The sequence below is a fragment of the Bidens hawaiensis genome, unplaced genomic scaffold (genome assembly GCF_021521415.1).
Source record: "Bidens hawaiensis isolate Kalapana, Puna unplaced genomic scaffold, B.hawaiensis_p1.1 tig00006484_1, whole genome shotgun sequence".
Lineage (NCBI taxonomy): Eukaryota > Viridiplantae > Streptophyta > Magnoliopsida > Asterales > Asteraceae > Bidens > Bidens hawaiensis.
Genome location: NW_027491435.1, coordinates 492,038 through 516,579, shown reverse-complemented (window position 1 = coordinate 516,579; position 24,542 = coordinate 492,038). Strand labels below are relative to the sequence as shown.

Here is a 24,542-nt window from a genome sequence, read left to right as displayed (position 1 = left end):
TTTAAACGAGTCATAATCAGCCGTGAGTTCTTTAAGTTCGTTTCTAACATCAAGTTTACAACTTTATGTTTTATTTACACCCGATCTAGTCTCGTTCTAAGTTTCAAGGCTAAACGTTTATAAAAATGTAAGCTTTAAGATCAAGAACATACCTTTACGGGTTCGTTTGGTATTGGTTAGCTTGTTTAGGAACTCTAGATCTTGTATAAGACTCGGATAATGAAGATCTAACACAACTAACGCTCACTTGCTCTTGGATCTCGCTCGTCACCCTCTCGGCCGTATAGGTGGTAGTATGTGTGTGTGTTTTGAGTGTGTAGAGAATAAGATGGAAAGAAATGAGGATTTAGGGTTTTAGGGTGGTTTAAGGGAGTATTTATACTCCTAAGGCCTATGGACCCTAAGCCCATCTCATCCATAATCCCATCTTGATTAATCTAAGTCCATGATCTTTTCTTTACTAATTATTAACGCGCAATTACTAAACGTAACTTTCTTTATTTAATATTAGAATATTTAGGATGTTACAATTATGTAGTTTGTCCTACAAACACATTACAAGATTGCTTAGTGTATAACCAAAGACATCAGGGGATGTTTTTAAATGGAAGACTTAATACCAATAGTCCTCAAATTGCATATCGACAACAAGGTTTTATATCATCAGGTAAGTCAATTAAAATCATGTTTTATTAAAACATCTAAAATTAATTTTAGATACTCATATATAATTTTGTAAGTTCTTTGTATATTAATAACCACTTTTATATTTTAGGTGTCAATGTCTCATCTACTTATCATTTGACACCACTGTCTGATATTACCAACCAACATTTTACTTCTTCATCGAATATATCAAGAGCTGGATGTTCTTCCACATAATGTTTTATGGTCAATCCTCATCAACGCATCGTGCATCTCACAGAAGCTTCAATATTGATGAACCCATACGCATGGCCAACTTAGATCAATTTGAGTCGTTTAACGTTGAAGACGAGTCTATCTATCCATACAAATCGATTTCTTCAGGTACCTGAATTAAAATACATTTTCTTTTGTTAGTAAATATATTTTTCATTTTAGTTAAATTTATTTAATTTAATTATTTATAATCATGTTTTATTTTTTTGCACTAATATATTCATAAGTTTTCTTTTCTTTTTTATTTAATTATTTACAATTGATGGTTTAATTAGCAAATTGTATGTCAAACTACGTTATTCGAAGTTAATATATTAATAATTTTTAGTATTGACTTTTGAACATATTATTTAGATTGATCAAAATGTCATGTGTGGAGTTTGCAAAGCATTATTATGGGATTTTGAGAACAAGAAATGAAAAACAAACAACGGCGTTACAAGTTACTCACTTTTTTGTGGTATCGGTGACTTGCAACTTCCGGATATCAAGCCGCCACCAATGAGTTACGTAAATTTGTTCCTTGGTCATGATAGTACCAGCAAGTATTTTCTTCAAAACATTAGACGATATAATTCCATGTTTTCTTTTACTTCTCTTGGTGGGAAGTTTGATAATTCTATTAATACAAGAAGTGTGCCATATACTTTTAGACTTGGTGGAGAGAATTATCATTCGTTGGGAAGTCTTCTTCTGATGCCCGGAGATAAACCACGGTTTTCTCAACCATACATTTACGATACTGAAAATGAAATATCAAACAGACGAGACATATTTCGGTACGTAACTTAATTCTTTCAATTTTGACATACATTTTTTTATAAACAAAATTACTTTTATAAATTTGACGTCATTTTATTTTTACACCTATTCATTTTGAAATGTAGGGAAACAGATTCAAATTATGAATTATTAGAGAACAAAATTATTAATTACCTGAAGGACATGTTGGATTCTCATAATCCGTTGGTTAAAAGTTATCGGATTGCAAGGGATTGTTTTCAAAAAAATCCAGATTTGGATATAAAGTTGAGAATAATTGGAACACGCCGAGGAGATGCAAGGACGTACAACCTCCCAACAACTTCGGAATTTGTGTCCTTAATCGTTGGTGATATTGGTGATGCAGTTGATAAAAGAGATATTATTGTCACAACTCAAAGTGGGTCTTTGAAACGTATTAGTGAATTGCATCCGTCGTATGTTCCTCTTCAGTATCCAATATTTTTTCTATATGGTGATGATGGTTATAGTATTGACATACTTCATCGTGATCTTCGAGGTTCGACAAAAAGCAAACGCAAGAAGTGCACGATGCGTGAATTCTTTGCTTACAGATTTCAAGATAGGCCAGACACCTACTCATTGATTTTAAATGGCGGAAGACTGACTCAGCAACTGTTTGTAGATGCATACACAATGATAGAGACTCAAAGGTTGCATTATGTGCGCACACAACAAAAAAATCTTAGGTCTGAAACTTATGAAAACCTAAGAAACATACATTCGTCTGGAACATCGGATGTTTCTTCAGCGGGACAACGTATTATTTTACCTTCTTCATTTACCGGAGGCGCTAGATATATGATGCATAATTATCTTGATACAATGACTATATGCAGATGGTTTGGTTATCCTGATTTCTTTATAACCATAACATGCAACCCAAATTGGCCAGAAATCAAATGATTTTTACGAAATAAAAATCGAAAGTCCGAAGACAGGCCAGATATTTTATGTAGGGTATTCAAGATGAAGCTTGATTCATTAATGAAAGACCTGAAAGATAAAGCTTTCTTTGGGAAGCTTCAAGAAGGGAGCTTTTATTTTTGTATTTCATGATAACACTATTTTGAAAACTTATTGTTGACTATCATTGTGAAAATTAGGTTACTATAACATATGTTGTTAACATATCTTATAATTTTATTCAATAAGTTATCTAATCCACGAGTACTTATGTTGTTCAGGTGTTTACACCATTGAATTACAGAAACGTGGATTACCCCATGCACATATTTTCCTGTTTTTGCATTCTGATCACAAAATTCATAATCCGAAGTGTATAGACAACTTTATCTCAGCAGAAATTCCAAATAAGAATGAAGATCCGGAGTTGTATTCCCTTGTAAGCGACCACATGATGCATGGTCCATGTGGTGTTACTCACCCTAAATGCTCTTGCATGGTCGATAACTCATGTTCTAAAAATTTCCCAAAGAAACTTCAAAATGAGACGTCAATTGATTCTAATGGGTTTCCTGTTTATCGAATAAGAGATTTGGGTAATGTTGTTGTGAAGTCTGGGGTAAATTTAGACAACAGACATGTTGTTCCGTATAACAAGAAATTGTTAAAAAATATCAAGCCCATATCAATGTTGAATGGTGTAATCAAGAGGGTTCCATAAAGTATTTGTTTAAGTACATTAATAAAGGTCCCGATCGTGCTACTATATCACTTGTACAAAACAATGGGGGTAATCAAGATGAAGTTGTAGACGAAGTGAAGGCGTTTTATGATTGCAGATACCTATCTGCATGTGAGGCGGCATGGAGAATTTTTCTTTTGATGTCCATTATAGATTTCCTTCAGTTACTCGCCTTCCGTTTCATTTACCGGGACAACAAACAGTTGTGTTTGTAGATGATGATGATGTGGAAGACGTTTTAAACAAGCCGACTATTGGTTCGTCAAGATTTACTGCTTGGATGGAGTGTAATAAAAATGTGATATTTCACAAACCCTAACGTACGCTGAGTTTCCAACAAAATTTGTTTGGAAACAACAGAAAAGGGTTTGGGCGCTACGTAAACTAGGTTTTTCTATTGGTCGAATTCATCATGTTCCTCCATCTTTTAATGAAGCATACTATCTAAGAATTCTGTTAAACAAGGTTAGAGGTCCTAAGTGCTTTGAAGATATCCGTACTGTTGATGGTGAAGTGTGTGCTACATATAGAGATGCGTGTTATAAAAGAGGCCTTCTAGATGATGACAACGAGTATATAGAAGCAATTGAAGAAGCAAGTCATACTGCAAGTGGTTATTATTTACGCAGTTTATTTGCAACCATGCTAATCACATACAGTTTATCTAGGTCGGATGATGTTTGGGAAAAGACTTGGGAGTATTTAATTGATGGCATTCTATACAAACAACAAATTGAGTAGAAAAATAAAGGTATCAAATTATTTTCTTTTATTTCTTTTTAAATTGCTAATACATTAGGAAATATGTTTATAAAAAACAACTTTGTAACAAGTTTTTTATTCGATACAGATTTGTTACTTTCAGAGGCCCAAATAAAGAACCTCACTTTACTTGAAATTCAAAACTTCCTCCTGTGAAATAATTGTAGTCTGCGTTGTTTTCCTACAATGTCTTTCCCTGATGATGATTCTATAACACCATCAACAAATCATTTTATGAACGAGGAGTTGTCGTACAATACACAAGTCAGGACAGGTGAGTTTGAACGACTTTATAATTCATTAACAGATGAGCAACATAATGTGTATAATGAAATAATGGAAGCAGTTGATGAAAAGAATGGGGTGTTTTCTTTGTGTATGGTTATGGAAGGACTGGAAAAACCTTTTTATAGAAGACATTATATGCTTCCATAAGATCGAAAGAGAAAATCCTTTTAAATGTTGCCTCAAGCGGCATAGCATCTTTGTTACTTGTGGGAGGTAGAACTGCTCACTCTAGATTTCTATTCCTATAAATCTAACTGAGGATTCTACCTGTTCAATAACAAAAAAATCCAGATATTTGCAACTTAATGAAGCAAGCTGATCTGATTATCTGGGACGAGGCTCCTATGATACATAAACATGCATTTGAAGCCTTGGATAGGAGTTTAAAAGATGTTTTAAAAGTTGGTAACTGTAATAGTTCTTAACATCCATTTGGGGGGAAAGTTGTTGTTTTTGGGGGTGATTTTCGTCAAATCCTACCTGTAGTCCAAAATGGATCACGTAGTGATATTGTTAATGCTTCACTCAGTTCCTCCCATATATGGTCCAAGTGCAAGGTTCTTAGGTTAACCAAAAACATGAGGTTAACCGTCGGTTGTGATCCATCAAATTTTGAAGAGACCGCCCAATTTGCAGATTGGTTGTTAGAACTTGGGGAAGGTAAACTTGGTGGTGACAATGATGGTAATTCCATTATTGAAATACCAGATGATCTTTTGATCGATGATTCATCCGATCCTCTTTCTAATCTTATTGATTTTGTATATCCAGCATTACCGGATAATATTAATGAAATTTCATATTTTCAAGAAAGGGCTATACTTGCACCTTTAAACGAGGTTGTCGAAGACATTAATGATCGATTTTTAACTTTATTTCCGGGAGAAGAAGTTGAATCTCTAAGTTCTGATAGTATCGATAACTCTAAAAGTGTTGGGCCTGGTTTCGATCCAGCATTGCACTCACCAGATTTTCTAAATGGTTTAAAGATGTCTGGTATGCCTAATCATAAATTGATTCTAAAAGTTGGTATTCCAATAATGTTACTAAGGAATATTGATCAGAAAAATGGTTTATGTAACGGAACTCGATTACAGGTTATTCAATTGGGGGGCGTTTTATCGAAGTAAAGGTTATTTCGGGTACTAACATTGGTCATCGTACTTATATAACCCGTAGTACTCTAACTCCTACAGATAAAAAATTGCCAATCAAGTTTAAACGAAAACAGTTTCCTGTATCGGTTTGTTTTGCAATGACAATTAACAAAAGTCAAGGGCAGTCACTAGCAAGAGTTGAAATATATCTTCGACAAACCGTGTTTACACATGGTCAACTATATGTAGCTTTATCACAAGTGAAGAGTAGAGTCGGTGTTAAAATGCTTATATTAGATAAGGACAGTAATGTTACAAATAAAACTACAAATGTGGTTTATAAGGAACTATTTAGTTATTTATGAAATTTTAATTTTCAAGTTTTTGTTATCTATAAAAGAATTGTAAAACGAATGTTATTTTGTTGTTCATGAAATTATCATTTTCAATTTTGTATTATGTAAATAGTAATTGTAGAAACAATGTTATTTTGGTTGTACGTATGTTGAAGTAACTTTTTGTTTAGAATATGTTATATTAACAACTATATATCATGTTATCGTCTCCTCGAGTGTTGTTGTTTAACGATTTATATATTTCCACTCGTGTTGTTACTATTGTACACGGGTCAATAACCTAGTATAAACTAAATTAAAATATTTTAGTTCAAATCATATTGTTCTTTTCGTATGTTTAAAATCACAACTTTTTAGGAAACAATAAAATTTGTATTTTGATGCATGTAGCATAAAAATAAAATAGACGACATAATTCATTTATGTTTGAATCCAAGCGTAATATATTTATAGTAGTCAAATTAACTTAACCACATTGCCTTCTCACACAACATCCTTCTTAGTATTTTTGTGTTGATTCTATTGAGCGTAGTGACAGATCCACGAATTTTTTTCATGAGGGGTGGAAATTTTGGTGTTCGGATGTCTATTAAGAAAGATTTGTTATCAGGTCGGGTCAGTCAGGTCATTGTAATTTAATAATTCAAGTTTTATTAATAGTTTCACTACATTTTAGATTTCATAATACTTCATTGCTCGGATTAGTTTTATATCAAACTTGTCCTCTAATAGATGATAGAAACAAGTTTTAGTTCAATAAAACAACCCGTATAAACTAGAAGTTCGAAATTTTTATAATGATGGAAGTAACATAATATGACATTATTGTCAATACAAAAACTATGAAAACTAAAATAAGGTTTATTACATTTTGAAATACATAAAACTAATCAAATAATTATTCTAAAACCAATAAAGAATTGTAGTTTATTAACTTTTGTAAACAAATTAAAAAATAATATAATAATATAACTTATTTCAAGAGGTGGTATAAAAGGTGTCAGCAATCGACTCTCTTTTTTTATACTTATTTTGTGAAGAGTTTGTTTTTTCATTTATTTATATTAGATTGCTTTCTTACTCATCTTATCTTTACATAACCACCAATCAGGTTGTTCATCCGAAAAACTAGTTTTTTACTTTACTCTCTTCTTTATTTTGTGTTTATGCCCGTGTTCATGGGGCGGTGCCAAATTTTCATGAGGGGCAGTCGAAATTAGATCATATATTAGGGCTATCACTTTTACCTAAAAAATCTCGTACCCGAACCCGAACTAACCCAACTCGAAGAACCCGAATCCGAGAAAAGACTAACCCGAACCCGAACCGAAGTAATGCGGGTTGGTTCTTGGGTTTGATTTATAAGATTTGTGTCAACCCGAAAAACCCGAATAAATTTGTAGTTTTGAAATTAAATATATTTTTATGTATAATTGGCTAAGTCTTAGCCATTAAAGTTATCGGAATCTGACTCAAATCGATTGTTTTCATTCTAACTATTATGGATGGATTGCTTATTATTAATTTATGTTTTCCGTTTGTTACTAATAGCAACCGTAATTGAACAACCAAGTCACGCCCGATTGAATACGATTATGGTTCGAGTTAGTTTTACTCTTCTTTTGAATTGTTTTATCAAGTTAGGTTAGTTTATTATTTGATTATTTGTGTTATAAGCAAAGAAACATATGTTTGAATTTTAGCATTGTAGTTTTTAACATTTTTTTGGTTTTTTGTGTGTTTTTTTTCTAGGATACCCGAAACCCGATTAACCCAACCCGAATTACCCGAACCCGAAAAACCCATGAGAGATTTGGGTTGGGTTTTAGGTCAAGATTTAGAACTTTGAAACCCGAAAAACCCGACCCGAAACCCGAAAAACGAATCTGAAGAACACCCCTATCATATATATACTATTGAAGAACAAAAATTCAACGGTAGTTGCCCCTTTCTCTACCACCTATGTCCGCCTCTGATGGAGCGCATACTCTATAATATCAGAAAATAAATATTAGTTATTATTATATACTATTAAAATGTTGTAGCTTATGAATCATGGTACTAGTATCGTTTAATAAATCATGCAATATTATCGTTTAATAAAGTTACTAGATTATCTTTCATGTATTCTATAAACATAACATACCATTACATTTCACATTAAGATGTTCACACCTTGAGAGGAGAAACACTACATCGAATACATTAAACTATAGCTGATTAGTTTTTTATTTAAAATCAATGTATATTTTAAACAGCTATGATTTTTTTAACGGTACAACCCTAAAAAGAAACATTTTCAATTGAATAAGTAACATGAATTTAACCTTACAAAATAAAAAAAAAATAATAAAAAATGGCATACCTTGGCCCATGAACCTAACGAACTAATGATACTTTTTATTAATCGAATACTATAAAACCAAGTTGTTAAAAACAAAGCATGTATAAATCAAACTAAAGCATATAACGTCTTTAATATATGTTGAAATTAAAAAAAAAGGAAAAAAAAAAGGGGTAATATATTGAACATTTGTAGCAGACTTAAATAAAATCTAAATAACAAAATATTTATATTCAACAAAATACCATCAATGTGGCTGTAGTTTAGTGGTAAGAATTCCACGTTGTGGCTGTGGAGACTTGGGCTCGAATCCCAGCAGCCACATGGTATTTCTTGCATGCTTTAACTTTTGTTGTGATAATTTTTAAGGTGCTTCTAACAGGGTTAAGCCAACGATTTGAAACATTGTGAAATATTTTTTTGTGTTTCATTTTGATGATGTTTAGATATATTTTTGTTAAATATTTATATTTTCTCAAAGTTTACGAAAATTGAGGTTAAAAATTAAACCAGGGCACATGTATATTAAGAGTAAATTGATATTTTGGCCATTGTGGTTTATCTTCTATAGTTATTTTATCGAGATAGCTTATCACATCAATTAAGCTTAACCGCATGACACTATATTAGGCTTTGTAATCTCTTCCATTTCGCCACATCTTAGACAAACCAAATTTGAGACATCTATTTCTCCTAGCTAAGGCGGTCAATACGGTGATCTTTTCAGTTTGGTTCTTCAAGCTAAAAAACAAACCTTACACCCAATTATTACCATTTTGAACATAGCAATAACATTAATTTAAGATGTACATCTAAAATGATTTTATATATATTATATAAAATGCTAGTATTGAGTTTATGAATAGCTTAAATCATTGATAAAGAAGATTGCATGCCAAACTTTGACATTAAAATAAAGACTAATAACGTTACATTTTAATATATACTGGGCTAGTATTAAAGGCTAATCAAACATCCCAACTCAAGAAAATCCGAATCTACTTCAAAAGTGGAAGTGTCATATTCAAACAATCAATGGAAGAACCAAGAAGAAACCAATAATATTCTACTAGTATTTTAGATTTACAACTCATCAAAATTACAACCTTTTATTTTAGTTTGATATATATTAAAAGTCAAAATAATCTTTTTTTTTCTATCAGGAAATATATGGGCATGCATAAAAGAATACCAACATGTGTTTTGCACAGATAAAGAAATCATAAAAAGAACATCGATACATGAGCGAACAAATTGACACCACCATCGATATTTGTTCAGTATGATTTCGGTTCGTCAAGGTACCAACATGCTCTATTATACTAAAAAGTGATTTATTTAAAATACAACTTAATTTTCAATAAAATTTATATCGAAATGTTAACAATAAAAATTAATCAGAAACACATATTTTGATTTTTTTTTTCATTAAATTAACGAACGTAAGTTATTGAAAAAAATAATAATAATCTTAGTTACAATGCTACTTTTTTTTAAATGCTACCTATTTACTATTATTAATTATCCTTAGTACCACCAAATATGCAATATGCAAGATTTAAACTTTTAACTCTTAGACCATTCCTATTAGGTTAAGAGATTAGACCATTCCTATTAGGACTGAATTTTTTTTTTAATTTTTCTTTTTGACGAACAAAAGCAAACTTTGTAAAATACACCAACTATCAGGAGGTCTGAATTAACCTAGTAAGTTTGCTAATCGTATATATTTACTCATAGTGTTACTTACAAAATTATAAAAAAAAAATTATTATCTGATAAGAGTTTGTATTGCGGGCACTAAAGCCACCTTAGCACCATGATGCCCGTTAATCCGCAACATCCCCTTAACGCCAATCCATCACCCCACCTTCATTTCTCCACCAATCATCAGTGTTGTAGAAATCGCTGGTCGAACGGTGGGAGTAAAGATTAGGGATTAATCAGATTGGACTTTAATGTATAACTTTTCAGCTCTATACACACACGCACACATTTTTATATTTAATTTTCAGTTATACATATACACAAACACATTTTGGTCGAAAATTGGCTGAAATCTCGCAGGATACCGCCGATTTTGGCAAGATCCTCATCAAAAAAGGCTGAATAAGTTCGACTAATCCTGATTTTGATCGGATTTGACCATTGACCGATCAGCTCAAAACTAACTGATGAGGTGGAGACTAACAATTATCGGAGATTAATTGGCACATAGTCAGGAATTTTACAACACTACCAATTGCACACATGTTTATTCTATTTTCTTTTTCATTTAGTTAAATACTAGTTAAACCATAACATAATAGTTAAAAAACAAGTTAATTGTTCATTGTCTACGTGACAACAATAATGTAACGAAACATCATACAATTTCTAGTTTCCCCTTCTCATAGTGTAAGAATTTTAATGTTATTCCATTTCTAATCAAATCTATCCCGTAAACAAATATAAAAATAGAATCAAATTAGCCAAATCCAACATCCCGACACGTGCCACGAATCCATTGCACGACACCACGACCACACCATACCAAAATCAGGTGGCCACACACGGTAAGTTTACTATTACTAGTGCACGAATCGTGAGCCGTTGATCATAAAACATACCACTCTATATCCCGAAAGCAAAGCAGATACCAAGACAGACAAAAAACCAGCAAATCCCAAGGCCAAGGCGATGTCTGATTGGACACAAAATGCATCATTATTATTATTATTAGCCGTACACGTGTCAACTTCTCTCAGCTTTCTCGCTAGCTCCGTCCCCGTTGATCCCGCCGACAGCAGCAAGTACGAGAACACCTGTCCGTTCATATTTGAATTATTGGACTAATCAGCTGCGGTGGTCGGACTTATAAAAGGTTTTATAGGCTGCGAGACTTGAGAATGTGTTTTAGATGCAAAGCATTCATCACTGTTGAACGAATCTAGAAATAATTTAAGTAATAAAAGAAATTCGAACCTGATCATGTCCGAAATCGAACCAGACTTGAGAAAACTCCGGAAACACCGTGGAACAGCTATAAATTTCCCAAACCGAAGCTCCAATTTGGAACAACGAGTAGACGATAACAATCGAGTTCGCAGCAAGTACGAAGCTGCACAGATTTACTTACTTTCATAATTTATGTTGAAGTTGTAACGAAATAAATAAAAAGAGGGAAAGTAATAATATACCGAAAGGCCCCGAAGTGGTACCAGCGCGGCGGATAAGTCCGCGGCATTGGTGGTGAGCATGAAAACAGCTGCGGAGAGTGAGAAGCAGAAGGCGGATAGCCGAAACACAAGGATCCAGTAATTGAAGCGGCGAAGGTTGGTTTGGGAGAGGGTTGATTGGAAAAGTGGCGTGTCGTGCGGGTGCGTTTGGTGGATGCGTGGCCGAGGGGACGGGCTCTTGACTCCGCCGTTTCGGACCATGGCTATGGTTTGGTTGAGATTAGAATCATGGGCCGTGTAGGGAAGATAGTGTGAGTTTCATTGCGAAGTGAATGTGAATAAAAAGATGTGTAGCGGAAAGAGTGTGTTGAAACAGGTGGTGGGATGCCTTTTTTGTTACTTTTGCTTTTGTGTCTCTCTTTTTCTATATTCTGTTTTGAAATGTTTTGTGTTAAAGTGAGTTATTATGTTAAAAAAAAAGTATTTAATTCGTTATAAAAATTGATATGGTCTGTTTCGGGTGTGAAAGATCAAATGGATTACGTGGAAGGAAAGAATATCTTCGATGGTCATTTGATTATCAATGAGATGTATTTTGTGCTAAAAAAATTAAAAAGAAAAACGCGTTTTTCTAAAAGTGGACTTTGATAAAGCATTAGACTTTATTAATATGGAAGTCATTACGCAGTGATATTTCGGATGTGATTTGGTGATAATTGAGAAGTGGAGAGAGAGGGTGATGAGAGGCTTGTCTTCGGAGAGAACATTTGTACTAGTCAACGGAAATATTTTAACATTAGAGCATTCTCAATCAATCCCCTACAAAAATGTAAGGGGGTTCTACAAATTATAGGATGTGATTGCGGCTTATGAGTGAAATAGAGAGAAAAGATAACGATTTTTAGTAAATTTGAGGAAACCTTACATTTATTTTTTAATATTTGTTGGAAGTGGTTGCAATTAGAGTATAGAGAAAATGTAATAATAAAAAGATAAAAATATTATTTAATTGAAATATATAGAGTAAAAGTAGTAATTTTTAGACAGGGCAAGACAATGTCATTCTTTATCCTCGTTCATGTTCATTATAAATTCATAATCACGAAACATATGCATATAATAATGCAAGTCGCCAAGGATAACTATAAACTTAAGGGTGTCTCTTCCTAGTGATGGCTTGACCCTCACTCACATTATGTATGTTGATGACGTCCTGCCATCTGGGAATATGATGATGACAGCATGCTAAGTTTCACATGGTTACTTAGATGTTTCTTTTTTGCTCTTAGCGTTGAAAGTTAATTTCTTTAAAATACAAAGTTACGAGATCAGCGTGGAGCATTAAGTGGTGGCTAGTATGGCAAATCACCTAACTGTGAAGAGACATCATTCCCATTTACATATCTAGGAATACGAGGTTGGTAAAAAGCTGGTTAACTATAATGGATCGCATTAGATATAAATTATGTTCTTTGTAGTTCAATACCATCTCCTTTGTTGGGGTGGGTGGGGGGGGGGGGGGTAGGTTGACCTTGGTGAAATCAATGTTCGGGAGCATCCCTGAAAATAACCATAGAAGTATTAGAGCATTAGAAACAATTTCATACCGTGTGCGAATATAGAAGTGAAAAGGAACAACCATTGAATGCCTAGATGGCATGACATAACCTAGTTAAACCCAAAAGCTTAGGTGGCCTTTTGGTAGGGAGTCTTAGATCCATAAACCCAAGCACCTAGCTGGCTAGCTATGTTGGCAATGATGATGAAGCGTGAAAAAGAGGAGAATGTCTTGTGGCTTACATGTATAAAAGTTATTTATTATATAAATCCACATGAATAGGGGAAATGGGAGACGAAATTGGTCTTGCGACCTTAAGAGCATTCCCAACCCATTCCCTATCATATATCCATATATATCATATAATTACACTAAAAATTACTGTATTTTCTCTCTCCTGTTTAATTAAATAATACTTTTTATACCTTTATCATTATCTTTTCTGTCTCTTTCACTCACAACCACTTTTTAAAAATATTAAAATATTATACGGTATGAACAGTGAAACCCCAAATTTAACTTTCTCATATAACATTTTCTCTCTCTCCTCTACTTACAAACACTCATAACCATATCACATAATTTACAAAACCATCTCACATAAATATAGGGAATGGGCTGAGAATGCTCTAAGGGATTTTTATAAAGATAGACAATGACTTCTTAGATAAGGTCATCTACATAGTTGTTCAAGAGATATATGTCGTTAAGCAATAAAACCTCTTTCGAAAGGATGAATTATGTATGATAAAGGAGATGTTTCGAGTTTGTTTGATCCCCGAATAAATTGTCTAGCTTCTTATAGTTTACACATAGGAAGTAGTGCATCTAAGGGAATCTTGTGGAGCTAGAAAAAGAAACATGTAAATGGTGTTGAACATATGCACGTTGAGGGCCTTTAATGTATGTGAAGAAGGAAATTCGGGTACAGATAATTCAATTCCTAAATTACACTTCTCAAGATCCCTTTCAAGAGTTAAGCAATGCAATCCTTAGAAGGGAACATGCAAAAAAGAACATCCTGAGCCTCGTTACAGGAAGGGGGCGCTCCATGTAACCACCTTTCGGCGTGAGAATCAAACCCTTAAGTAAATTCGACGATATTAGGTACGAAAGTGTGAGAGAGCATACTTGTACCTTTTCTGAATGCGCTATCTATAGTGGTGAAGAATAGGGTTGTCATCATGGTGATGCCACTGGTCCCCATGATTTGTAACGGTCTGAAAATGACTTCTCTCATCTCGTTAGTCGATGATAGTATTCCTTTTCCTTGTTTCTTTGAGGGGACCACACAAACTTTTATCTATTAATCTTTGGCTATTGAACTGGGTCAAGTTATTCAGGCTTTTTTGGTCCTTTCCTCTTTAATATGATAGAGCCACAAATTCAAAAATGAAAGGGGCAAATGGAGATGTGCGGGATATATCCAGGGATGGCCGAGGCATGGCACCATGGAAGTTTTACTTGGTGACAACCTCAGGTTAAACTGTCAATTTGGTATCGGAGTAGTTTGCAGATCAAAAGTATCAAGCCATAAAATGATGGGTGCCAGTTGGTTTATTTGGAAAGTAAGAAACACAAAGATTTTCAACAATATCTCGTTCTCCATGTCAAAAAAAATTGAAGAGATCAAAACACATATATTCAGATGGATCAAACACAGATCCAGGTTTATTCATATTGGCCGGCATAACTAAATAGAACTATTACGTTTATAACTAAATAGATGAATCAATGTTATGTTTTATGTAAATTACATGTGATATATCAGTATATATTTAATGTGAATAAATAGTCCTCTTACCTTTCACTCACACAATGTAGATTTTTAGTGCTAAAAATAATGAAACCTTTCACTCACATTTTAGTGTTAAATACGAAACATTTCTACTTGACTCACCATTCCTGCTTTTTAGGGTTTCTTTTATCTAGAATGGTCAATCCACTAAAAGACAATGTAATGACAGATGAATTGAGATGGATCTTTCTAATTCTAGGTGTAAGGTGATCTACATCAAGTCTTTTAGGCCTTTTAATGGTTAATCAACTAAAGAGCATCGTAGTGATTTTTTGTTTATATCTTATAGCGGATTCAATACAGATGGATTCAATAATAGACTTATTCTGATAATTGGAGTCGTCCAAGCCAGAGCTCGCTCGGGCTCGAACATAAACAAGTTAGGCAGGCCTAGCTTGAAATCCTCTACCGAACTGAAGTTTGAGCTTGAACTCGACTCATTAACAACTCCCTTCTTTTGTCGGCTCAAAACCAAAGAGGTTGACCAAAGTTGCACATGATGCAGCCATACTTAGACCGAAAAAGCACATGTATGTGTTAATCAACCAGGCCTTGTTAATGTTACTAAAACTGTGTTAATCGCCTTAGTGAAGAAATGTCGAAAATTAAAGGGGATGCCATTCAGAAATTGGAATTATATAACAAATTCATTCATGTCACAAAAAAGTAGAATTTGAAGACGAAAACAATCTTTACATACTTTGAAGAAACCAAAAGCAAAACAAGAGTATAATATAGAATGATAAACTTAAAATGGTGATTCCAAATAGACAAAATTACCCATAAGGATTCTACCACATCTTCGATTTCACATAAGTTCCTGTGATTTTCTCACACATCGACCAACTTTCTTCTTGAATTCTTCTCTTCTTTCTCTCCATTCTTTCTGAAAAAACAATATCGAATGTCAAATCAAGCATTAATGTGCAAGAATAGAGGTGGTAAAATGACAGATCATTTTAAATTGGGTTGGATAACGGGCCAGAACTTGTTTCGGTAACATGTTTGAGCAAATTCTTTCAAATATGTTTTTTACAAATAATTTGGGAGAAAGAAAAGGGTAATCTTAATCTAAGATCCCAAACTTGACCATTACTATAGTAAAGATGATATTTTAAATAAATAAATTAGAAGGTTTGTGAGTATTAAAAGTACACTCAGGTGGGTTTTTGACACGCCTTCAACTCATTTTAAGTGTTTATGTTTTAAGCAAGTTCTTTTAATCTTTCCGTTTTACACCGTTACAGATAAAACATTACCCGAATTGACACATTCATAAGTAAAAGAGAAAAGAATATAAATTGTACCGCAGCTTCCACATTTGCAGGTGATTCATCATTGGGGCTAGAAAGCATTGATATAATGCTTAAGACTATGCTCTCTACCTGCACATATCATATTTTGAATCATGTCAACAAAAAGTTCAAACACATAATTACAAAGACAACAAATTATAATCAATGTAATCGAGTAGTATAATCACATTAAGAAGCGTGACACCTTACAGAATGGCTTTGAAACAATCAAGTATATGTGGCACAATGGCCCAGACAAGCGCAAACACTTTTTTGTACACTTTTGGTTTCATAAAACAATCTAATACATTAAATAAGATTGAAAACCTATATTTAAAATACATAACACTTTTGAAGTAAAATAATTTAATATGATTAATTTGCATGCAGCCATAATCAGTTAAGTCAATGAACACAAAAACAAAACTATTTTGGACTTTTAAACGTGTAGTTTTAAGACAAATATTTGATATTTAAAGCTTATTGTAGTAAAAGTGAATGGGATCTGAATTAAATTATTAACAAGGGAGGAGGAACCCTCGATATATATAGTTATACAAGTAGGAACTCTAGAAACGTCGACACTCAGGCCCATTGGCTACAAGCTAATAAAGACCAATATACAAGTAACAAATGCTAATTTTTTTTGGAACACAAGCATTCTATGTTAAAGAGAGTATAATATATGAAAGGTTGAGCAGCGATACCATACGTTTGCTAGCATTTGTAGATTTTGACAAAATGTAGCAATATAAATGCAAATGACCTAATTGAACTTGACATTTTTTTTGTCGAAAAATCACCAAGGTCGCTAACTTCTAAAAGTTGCAGCGTTCTATTGAATTACACGAGTACAAAGGATTTCTCGCAACAAGAAACCAAGCACAATTGTCAGAAAACTCAATTAATTTCTTAATTATTCTCTTCCATATTCTACATTATTACGTGCATACTAAGTTAATAACAATCATTATAATAATCAAAATAAGGTATATGCTTGTTGTCTATATGAGCATATCTATACTATATATAATACACCAAACAAGGTCAAATTAAGACACTTGATTTTAAGAGTTTTACAAATAATAATGCATAATGTACATGTATTAGTAGGGGTAAACTTGTCTTTTAAACACAATTCATTCAACTTACAAGTTTGGTCTCTTATTTTTATTCATATTATGTTTTTAATTTAACTTTTAAACTAAGTAACTAACTTCTCATCCATGATTTTTAAATGACTATAACATTTTCATAGGTTAATATTTTTATAAAAAAATTATACCATAAAAACGGACATTTTATTCTCTTTAATTTGAATATGATATTGTTATAATTTTTTTCAATTTAAATAAATTAATATGTCAGGTAAGGTTGTTCAGTGTCGGTTTTGATGGTTTTTAAGTTAAGCTTGTGAGACCAACCGTTAATATCGATTTTTTGTTGTCCAAAACCAAAATGAACCATAGAAAGTTGAAACCGAATCGTTACCAACTGTTTGATTCCAATTTGGTTTCACAGTTTAAATTTTTATAATAAATTTAGTTTAAAATAATTATTAATTTAACTGTACCATTAATTTTAACTAAACACAACATAATATGATATTTGAGAGGATCATAATAAAGAATTGTAGTTTTAGCTACATAAATGGTAAACATTAATGGAAGACCTACGACGCGAAACAATAACAAGAATTACAAAAAGAATTATACTGCAATTAGGTTAATTTAAAGTTGTAATAGCTAAGTTATGTGTATTAAAAAGATTTTGTTCAATTACATTTTAACTATATCTAATATATATAACAAAATATATCTAATAATTAATAATAAAAAACATTAAAATGCATTCAACATTTACAGTCTGGTCTGGTTTCATATGACCGGTTTCCAGTATAAACCGCGAATCAATCGTTCACTACATTTTGAAAATTTTGAAACCGACCAACTAACCGAAAGTAAAAAAAAAGGAAATAGAAAAAATAAGCCAAACCAATGATCGGCTTAAACGATTTCAAGGTTTTGACCGAGCCATAAACACTCATATTTGTTACGTGATTAACAGTGTCTGTGTTCAAACACCCGCTGCATCGCGCGGGCATCCGTCTAGTGAATCATAAAGTAGTGGCTATCTTCTATTTCTTCACTTTCAAACTAATCTATATCATACACATGTCTTCAATTAATATTTAAAATGCTAGTTACAAGAAATTTTAGCAGTCGTTAAAATCATACACAATGACACACACAATATGCTTATAAAACAATTAAAGACTCACCGTGTGAACCGGCATCCAACGCTCACTTGCAAGTTCATAACCATTAGGATCATCACCAGGAGGATGGAGAATTGATATACAAACCTTGCCATCAGGGTAAACTGTATGAAACCAAATAGAAACGTTTAGTATTCCAAACTTAATGAAATCCAAATAAGTAATATGAAAAAAGAGTGTCACATAAGCTCCTTACTAACCGTTTGGATGCCATAACTCTGAGGTAAATCTAACTGTAGGAGGACTGTTTGGATAATTTTGTGGAAAGGACATTATAGCATTGAAAAACCCTCCATCACTGAAACAATAAATTAAGAAACCATTAATCAAAACTCAGAAACATATTCTTTACAGGATAATCTAAATTACACAAACCTAGAATGAAAAGTCTATACATAACTAAGCAATATACTACTGATATTAAACTTTTAATACATATAACAATGAATTATGATGTGTTTATGTGCATCTATAAACTAACTTCAAAATCCCTAGAAAACCAAACCAAATCCATGAAGATGAAACAAAAACCAATACATTAATTCAGTTGACAGTCTGAATTAGGGCTGTAACAAACCAAATGTTCATAGGGAAGTTCGTTCATTGAACAAACATGAACAAAGGACTGAACACGAACAAGTCAATTCTGTTTGTGAACGTTCGATAATGTGTTTGTTTACGTCCGTTTATATTTGATAATGTTTGTTTGCTTTGTTTATACTTGTTCACTAAAGGTTGTTAATACTCTTAAATGACTTTTCTAATCTTACCATATAGATTTAAGCAAAATATCAACTACAAAACAAAAATATATATGAGTAATCGAGTATTATGTGTCTAATTTATATGTAAAATTAACATATGAATACGAATGTTAAGAAAAGGCCAACACAAACTTGGTAGACACAAACCATTCCCGGTTAACCAAATCAAATAATAAATTGTTTGTGTTTGTGAACCGTCCGATAAAAACTTAGCGGATGAACATATACAAGATCTTATTCGGTTAGGTTACAGCCCTCAGTAATCAACTAAAACCCTAAATTAATTAACCACAACCAATTCACCAAACCCTAACCAAGTTCCAGAATTAAACATAACAACCCACAGATTGAATAATAATTAAAATTCAATATCATCATCATAAGAATAAAAACTCACTATAATGTATCAGGAGGTCCGATTATAGTAACACTCCATTCAAACAGGTTGTTTTCATCCACAAGCCCCGCTGAGAATCCATCCACTGGGTTTTTACACAGATCTGTAGAATAATAACAATTAGGGTTTTAAATAATATTAATAAATAATAATAACAATAATTGAACCTTTGAGTTGTTTCTGAAGAAGAAGAGTTGCTTGAGACGGAGAAGCCATGGATGAATAATATATAATAAGAACAAAAACAAAGGGGATTTTATTATTATTATTTGAGATGAATTAAGATGAATGAATGAATGAAGTTAGCCCTTGGATTTATAACGGTTCTTGTTCAAGACTTTAAAGCATCAACGAAAAGAAAAGAAAAGTGGGCCTTCAAGACGCCTATGTAGATAGATAGATTGTACAGGATATCTCCTATACTTATAAATTATTATCAAAACTAATATTTATTTATAGTTTATATAAGTAAATAATGAAAATTGTATGATAAAAACGTAATTGATAAGAAATTACAAAAATAATAGGTTGGATGGATGGATGGATAATAATAATAATAATAATAATAATAATAATAATAATTATTATTATTATTTTATTATTATTATTATTATTAGAAGTATGGATGGACTAAAATACAAAGTGTTGATGGTTGATATTAGGTTTATGATTATTTGCATACTAGTGTTTTTTCTCGCGCAGCAAGTCGGTAAAACACAAGTGTTGATACGGTAAGTTGACTTGAATTTGATCAGTTTCAGTTACATGTGTTATTGCATCAGAACTAAGAGAAAAAAATAAAATAAAAAGATTATGAAAATTGGGGTGAACCAATGGGGTGGCATCGGTCGGTAAAACCTGTCATTTGTAAAACGAATAGATTTCGGGCGTTGAGACGGTTGAGTCTATGCGAATTCAGTCGCTTTTCATCATGTTCGTACGATACCGGAACTAAAAAAACAAAAATCATCATTCAGTCGGTTTTCATTACGGTACTGGAACTAAAACAAAATGCGGTGAGTCTACGTGAATTCAGTCGGTTTTCGTCGTGTTCGGCCCGATACCGTAAACAAAATAACAAAAAAGAACAAAAACAAATTCACATTCAGTAGATTTTCATTACGTTCATTACGGCTAAAACTAAAACAAAACAAAAAAAACTACCAATAGGGTGCGCGCAAAGTGACCCCGATGGCTTTGCGACACCAAACATGTTAATTATATTATATAAATATAATATTATAATTACATGGAATTTAATAAAAAATACATTTTTAAAATATATTTATTATACATTTTTAATACAAAGTCATTGTACATTATTACTTACAACAATTTAAAAATACTCAATTAATTGATTAACAAACATTATTTGTTTTTGTATTTCTTTAAGACTACACGAGTTTTATAAAAAACGCAACATAAAAAAAGATCCATATATATAATGCCAATAGAACATGTTTTGTTAAAAAGTAAAGATATAAGAAGAACAAAACATTGAAAATTTTCAAATTTTAAATCTCAAATCTTATCTTATATATATATATGATCTAGGCCCTTGGATCTATGATCTAGTGATTGAGATTGGTAGTTTCTAAATAATTGTATTGTTTCATATTTACCTTGTGTAGTGTCATATTTAGGTGGTTTATTTTATTTTAAAGTTTTTCTCACACTTCTCACAAAACAATTATTTTTTATTTAAACTCTTTTCTATATATATATATATATATATATATATATAGTAAGGATCATAAGAGAACCCTTTGCAAATTGAGAACTTTGAGAACCATTTTGAACCATTAAAAACACCTTAAAAAATATTTTAAAAAAATCATAAAACAAAAAATAACAAAAATTTTTATAAAGTAAAAAAACCAAAATTCTTATATTTCATTCTGGTTTCATTAAAAAACGTCGTATTATACACATATGTATAATTTTATTTAATATTTAGTTACGCAATATACACATATGTATAGTATCATTTATCTTAAATTATACATATGTGTATAAAAAACATGTAAATGTACATATATTTATATATTATACATATGTGTATATAATTTAGCTAAACCGAGTGTTTTTTTATGAAATCGGGATGTTAAAACAAGAATTTTGGTTATTTTACTTTTTTCATTTTTGTGTTTTTTTTTATTTTATAACTTTTTTATTTTTGGGTTTTTTGTGGTCCAAAATGATTCTCATAGTTCTCAATTTCAAAAAAGTTCCCTTATGATCCTGATCATATATATATATATATATATATATATATATATATAGTAAGGATACTAAGAGAACCCTTTGTAAATTGAGAATTTTGAGAACCATTTTGAAACAAAAAAAACTTCTAAAAAATATTTAAAAAAATTAAAAAATGAAAATAAACAAAAAAAAACAAAATTCTTATATTTCATTCTTGTTTCATAAAAAAAAACTTCGTACTATACACATGTGTATAATTTCATTTAATCTCTATTTACGTAATGTACACATATGTACATTATCATATACCTTGAATTGTACATATGTGTATAAAAAAACGTGTATAAAATTTAAAAAATAAGTATTATACATATGTGTATAATTTTGTTAAACCAATACTTTTTTTCAATTTTTTTTATTTTTTTTTATAAAAATAGAAAGAAAAATAAAAATTTTTGGTTTTTTTTACTTTTTTTATTTTTGAGTTTTTTTTTGTTTTATAAATTTTTTTATTTTTTTTAAGAAGATTGTTTTTTGTAGTCTAAAATTGTTTTCAAAGTTCTCAATTTCAAAATAGTTCTCGTATAATCCTAATCCTATATTATATATATATATATATACTAGTTTTTATCCCCCGTATTATGGGGGTTGTTTTATATTATTTGTTCTAATATTTATTTATTTTTTTAAATTTATATTTTTTTGTTGTATGAAAGTTAATAATATACTTATGGTTTGACGATAAATTGTTTCACAAATAAATGAGATGTTATAACCCAATTTAAAAGCTATATAGTTTTGATAAGACCCAAGACCCGTTTATTTTTTTCACAATGAAATTGATTTTTTAATTATAAATAATATTTATGAAAGTGAATAATATACTTATGGTTTGATGAGACCCAAGACCCATTTATTTTTTTTACTATCAAATTTGTTTTTTAATTTAAATAATATATATATCTTTTTCAAAATAAATAACATTTTATTTTTTATTATATCCTATTTTATAGGACTTTTACATAAAGAATTTGGTGAGAATAATTTTTAATTTAATGAGATGTTATAACCCGTTTAAGGAATATCTGGGTTTGGTAAGACCCATACCCATGAATTCGGGTCAAATGCACGTGAAGCCTCCATTTAAAAATCAAGCAAATCTGGTTACTCCAAAAAAGGGGGAGCGACTACATCGCGACACGTAGGATTTTTATGTCTTCGTTTATATATATATATATATAGGGGAGTTATCCTAAAAATAAGTAGTAAATCATAGCCATTGGATCATGTTAATCATTGGTTGAGATTTAAAATAATCAATAACCGACATAGTTCCCTAGTATTATACTTTCATCATTATAACCGAAATAGTTTCATAGAATTGTTCTTTCACCATAATTTGTAATGACAAATGTCAAAAATTTGTTGGTTCTTACCATTCCTAGGAAACTCTTTATTCTTATTTCAACCATTTTCTATATAATATCTATAATATATATAAACGAAAACATAAAAATACTACGTGTCGCGATGTTGTCGCCCCCCTTTCTTTGGAGTCACTAGATTTGCTTAACTTTTGAATGGAGGTTTGTGCATTTGACCCAAATTCATGGGTATGGGTATTACCAAACCCAAATATTCCTTAAACGGGTTATCACATCTTATTAAATTAAAAATTATTCTCACCAAATTATTGACATGAAAATCCTATAAAGTAGGATATACTAAAAAGGGATATTGCTTTTTAATACTCTCAACTTTCACATGTTGGATGATATCACTCCCAACTTTCAATTTGCTACCCACCACTCCCAACTTTCACCGTATATGTTTATGTCACTCCCAAACTTAACAGACCCTAACTCCGTTAGTTTTCTTGCTGACGTGACATTTTTTGATGACTTGGCATGCATATGTGGCATTTTTTTATTCTTTTCTTAATTTATTAGACCCAATCCACTTTTCCCCTACCTCATCAACCTTAATATCCGGACCTCATCATCCATTCATCCTTCTCTACCACCCACCACCATCAGAAAAAAATAACCAGCACTACCATAGTTACCTCACAAGCACCATCTCTCCTCAAGATGAAATCGAATCATATTATCATTCCCCCAAAACATAATATCATTCCCTCAAAACCTGGACACTAAGGAAAAACTTTCCATCAATCTCAACTCTCCGATTAGGGCTTCAATCAAAAGCTGGGCTTAATCAACAGCCAGAAATAGAGAAGTTGATTTGCTTGCAGGTGGTCGTAGATCTCGTTTCTTCATAAATAGAGAGGTTGACTTCATCCATTGTATCTCTCTTGATCTACTTTTTCATTTGGTTGCAGGTCATCGTATGATGTATATCTCGTTTTTCATCTTTTCTATTTATTTTTAAATATTTAAAACCTAAAATAAAACTAGTGGTTCATATTCATTTCTCTCATTTCTTGTAATAATTTGATTTCTTTCTTGAACTTAAATACACACACACACATACATATATATATATATATAAAGAAATCTTTAAAATTGTTTTATTTGTAAATGGAAACTTCTCATGCATTTGACCCGAATTCACGGGTATGGGTCTCACCAAACCCATATTAATCTCATCAAATATTTGGTATTAAAATCATATGAAATAGGGATATATTAAAATTAATCGACAAAATGGCAAAAGACGTCCTTCACGGGTCATGGGTCTCACAAAACTTATATAGCTTTTAAACCGGGTTATAACATTTCATTATTTGTGAAACCACTTTATCATCAAATGCTAATGTAAGGCCCCGTTACCGGTGCCCTACTTTAACGTTGGATTTACTCATAAACGCAGTTCTAAATATCAGAGTTAATTAAAACCTTCACGGAATAACATAAAGCATCAACAGTCA

General features: G+C 31.6%; 3 protein-coding genes and 1 pseudogene across 4 annotated transcripts in view; 1 reads left to right on the top strand and 3 right to left on the bottom strand.

The window, feature by feature from the left end:
- Nucleotides 1-24,542, bottom strand: part of LOC143632600 (UDP-glucuronic acid decarboxylase 6-like) — a 128,611-nt gene that overhangs the window by 52,882 nt on the left and 51,187 nt on the right. The gene's annotated exons all lie outside the window — the stretch shown is intronic.
- LOC143632575 (uncharacterized) lies at nucleotides 1,501-4,093 on the top strand. The gene is made up of 4 exons (XM_077101059.1): nucleotides 1,501-1,700; nucleotides 1,809-2,464; nucleotides 2,892-3,229; nucleotides 3,818-4,093. The coding sequence occupies exons 1-4, from the start codon at nucleotides 1,501-1,503 to the stop codon at nucleotides 4,091-4,093; spliced, it is 1,470 nt and encodes a 489-aa protein (XP_076957174.1).
- Nucleotides 10,600-11,618, bottom strand: LOC143632574 (CASP-like protein 4C1 pseudogene; annotated as a pseudogene). Its single transcript, XR_013153537.1, has 2 exons — nucleotides 11,164-11,618; nucleotides 10,600-11,003 (listed from the first exon to the last, which is right to left on the bottom strand). The product of XR_013153537.1 is annotated as a CASP-like protein 4C1 pseudogene (transcript).
- On the bottom strand, nucleotides 15,349-19,711 carry LOC143632601 (ubiquitin-conjugating enzyme E2 7-like). Its single transcript, XM_077101078.1, has 6 exons — nucleotides 19,615-19,711; nucleotides 19,448-19,550; nucleotides 18,487-18,584; nucleotides 18,290-18,390; nucleotides 16,021-16,098; nucleotides 15,349-15,599 (listed from the first exon to the last, which is right to left on the bottom strand). Exons 1-6 carry the CDS (start codon nucleotides 19,661-19,663, stop codon nucleotides 15,522-15,524), a joined length of 507 nt encoding a protein of 168 aa, XP_076957193.1. The 5' UTR covers nucleotides 19,664-19,711; the 3' UTR covers nucleotides 15,349-15,521.

What these genes read in the sequence shown, in the direction of transcription:
- LOC143632575 (XM_077101059.1), top strand. Translation starts at nt 1,501, where the DNA reads ATGTTTTCTTTTACTTCTCTTGGTGGGAAGTTTGATAATTCTATTAAT. An exon ending in TGTTTCTTCAGCGGGACAAC is followed by an intron (nt 2,465 to 2,891) that starts GTATTATTTTAC and finishes TATGTTGTTCAG; the next exon opens with GTGTTTACACCATTGAATTA. An exon ending in ATGTTGTTGTGAAGTCTGGG is followed by an intron (nt 3,230 to 3,817) that starts GTAAATTTAGAC and finishes CTGTTAAACAAG; the next exon opens with GTTAGAGGTCCTAAGTGCTT.
- LOC143632601 (XM_077101078.1), bottom strand. Translation starts at nt 19,663, where the DNA reads ATGGCTTCTCCGTCTCAAGCAACTCTTCTTCTTCAGAAACAACTCAAA. An exon ending in GGACCTCCTGATACATTATA is followed by an intron (nt 18,585 to 19,447) that starts GTGAGTTTTTAT and finishes TTATTGTTTCAG; the next exon opens with TGATGGAGGGTTTTTCAATG. An exon ending in GTTGGATGCCGGTTCACACG is followed by an intron (nt 16,099 to 18,289) that starts GTGAGTCTTTAA and finishes TGATATGTGCAG; the next exon opens with GTAGAGAGCATAGTCTTAAG.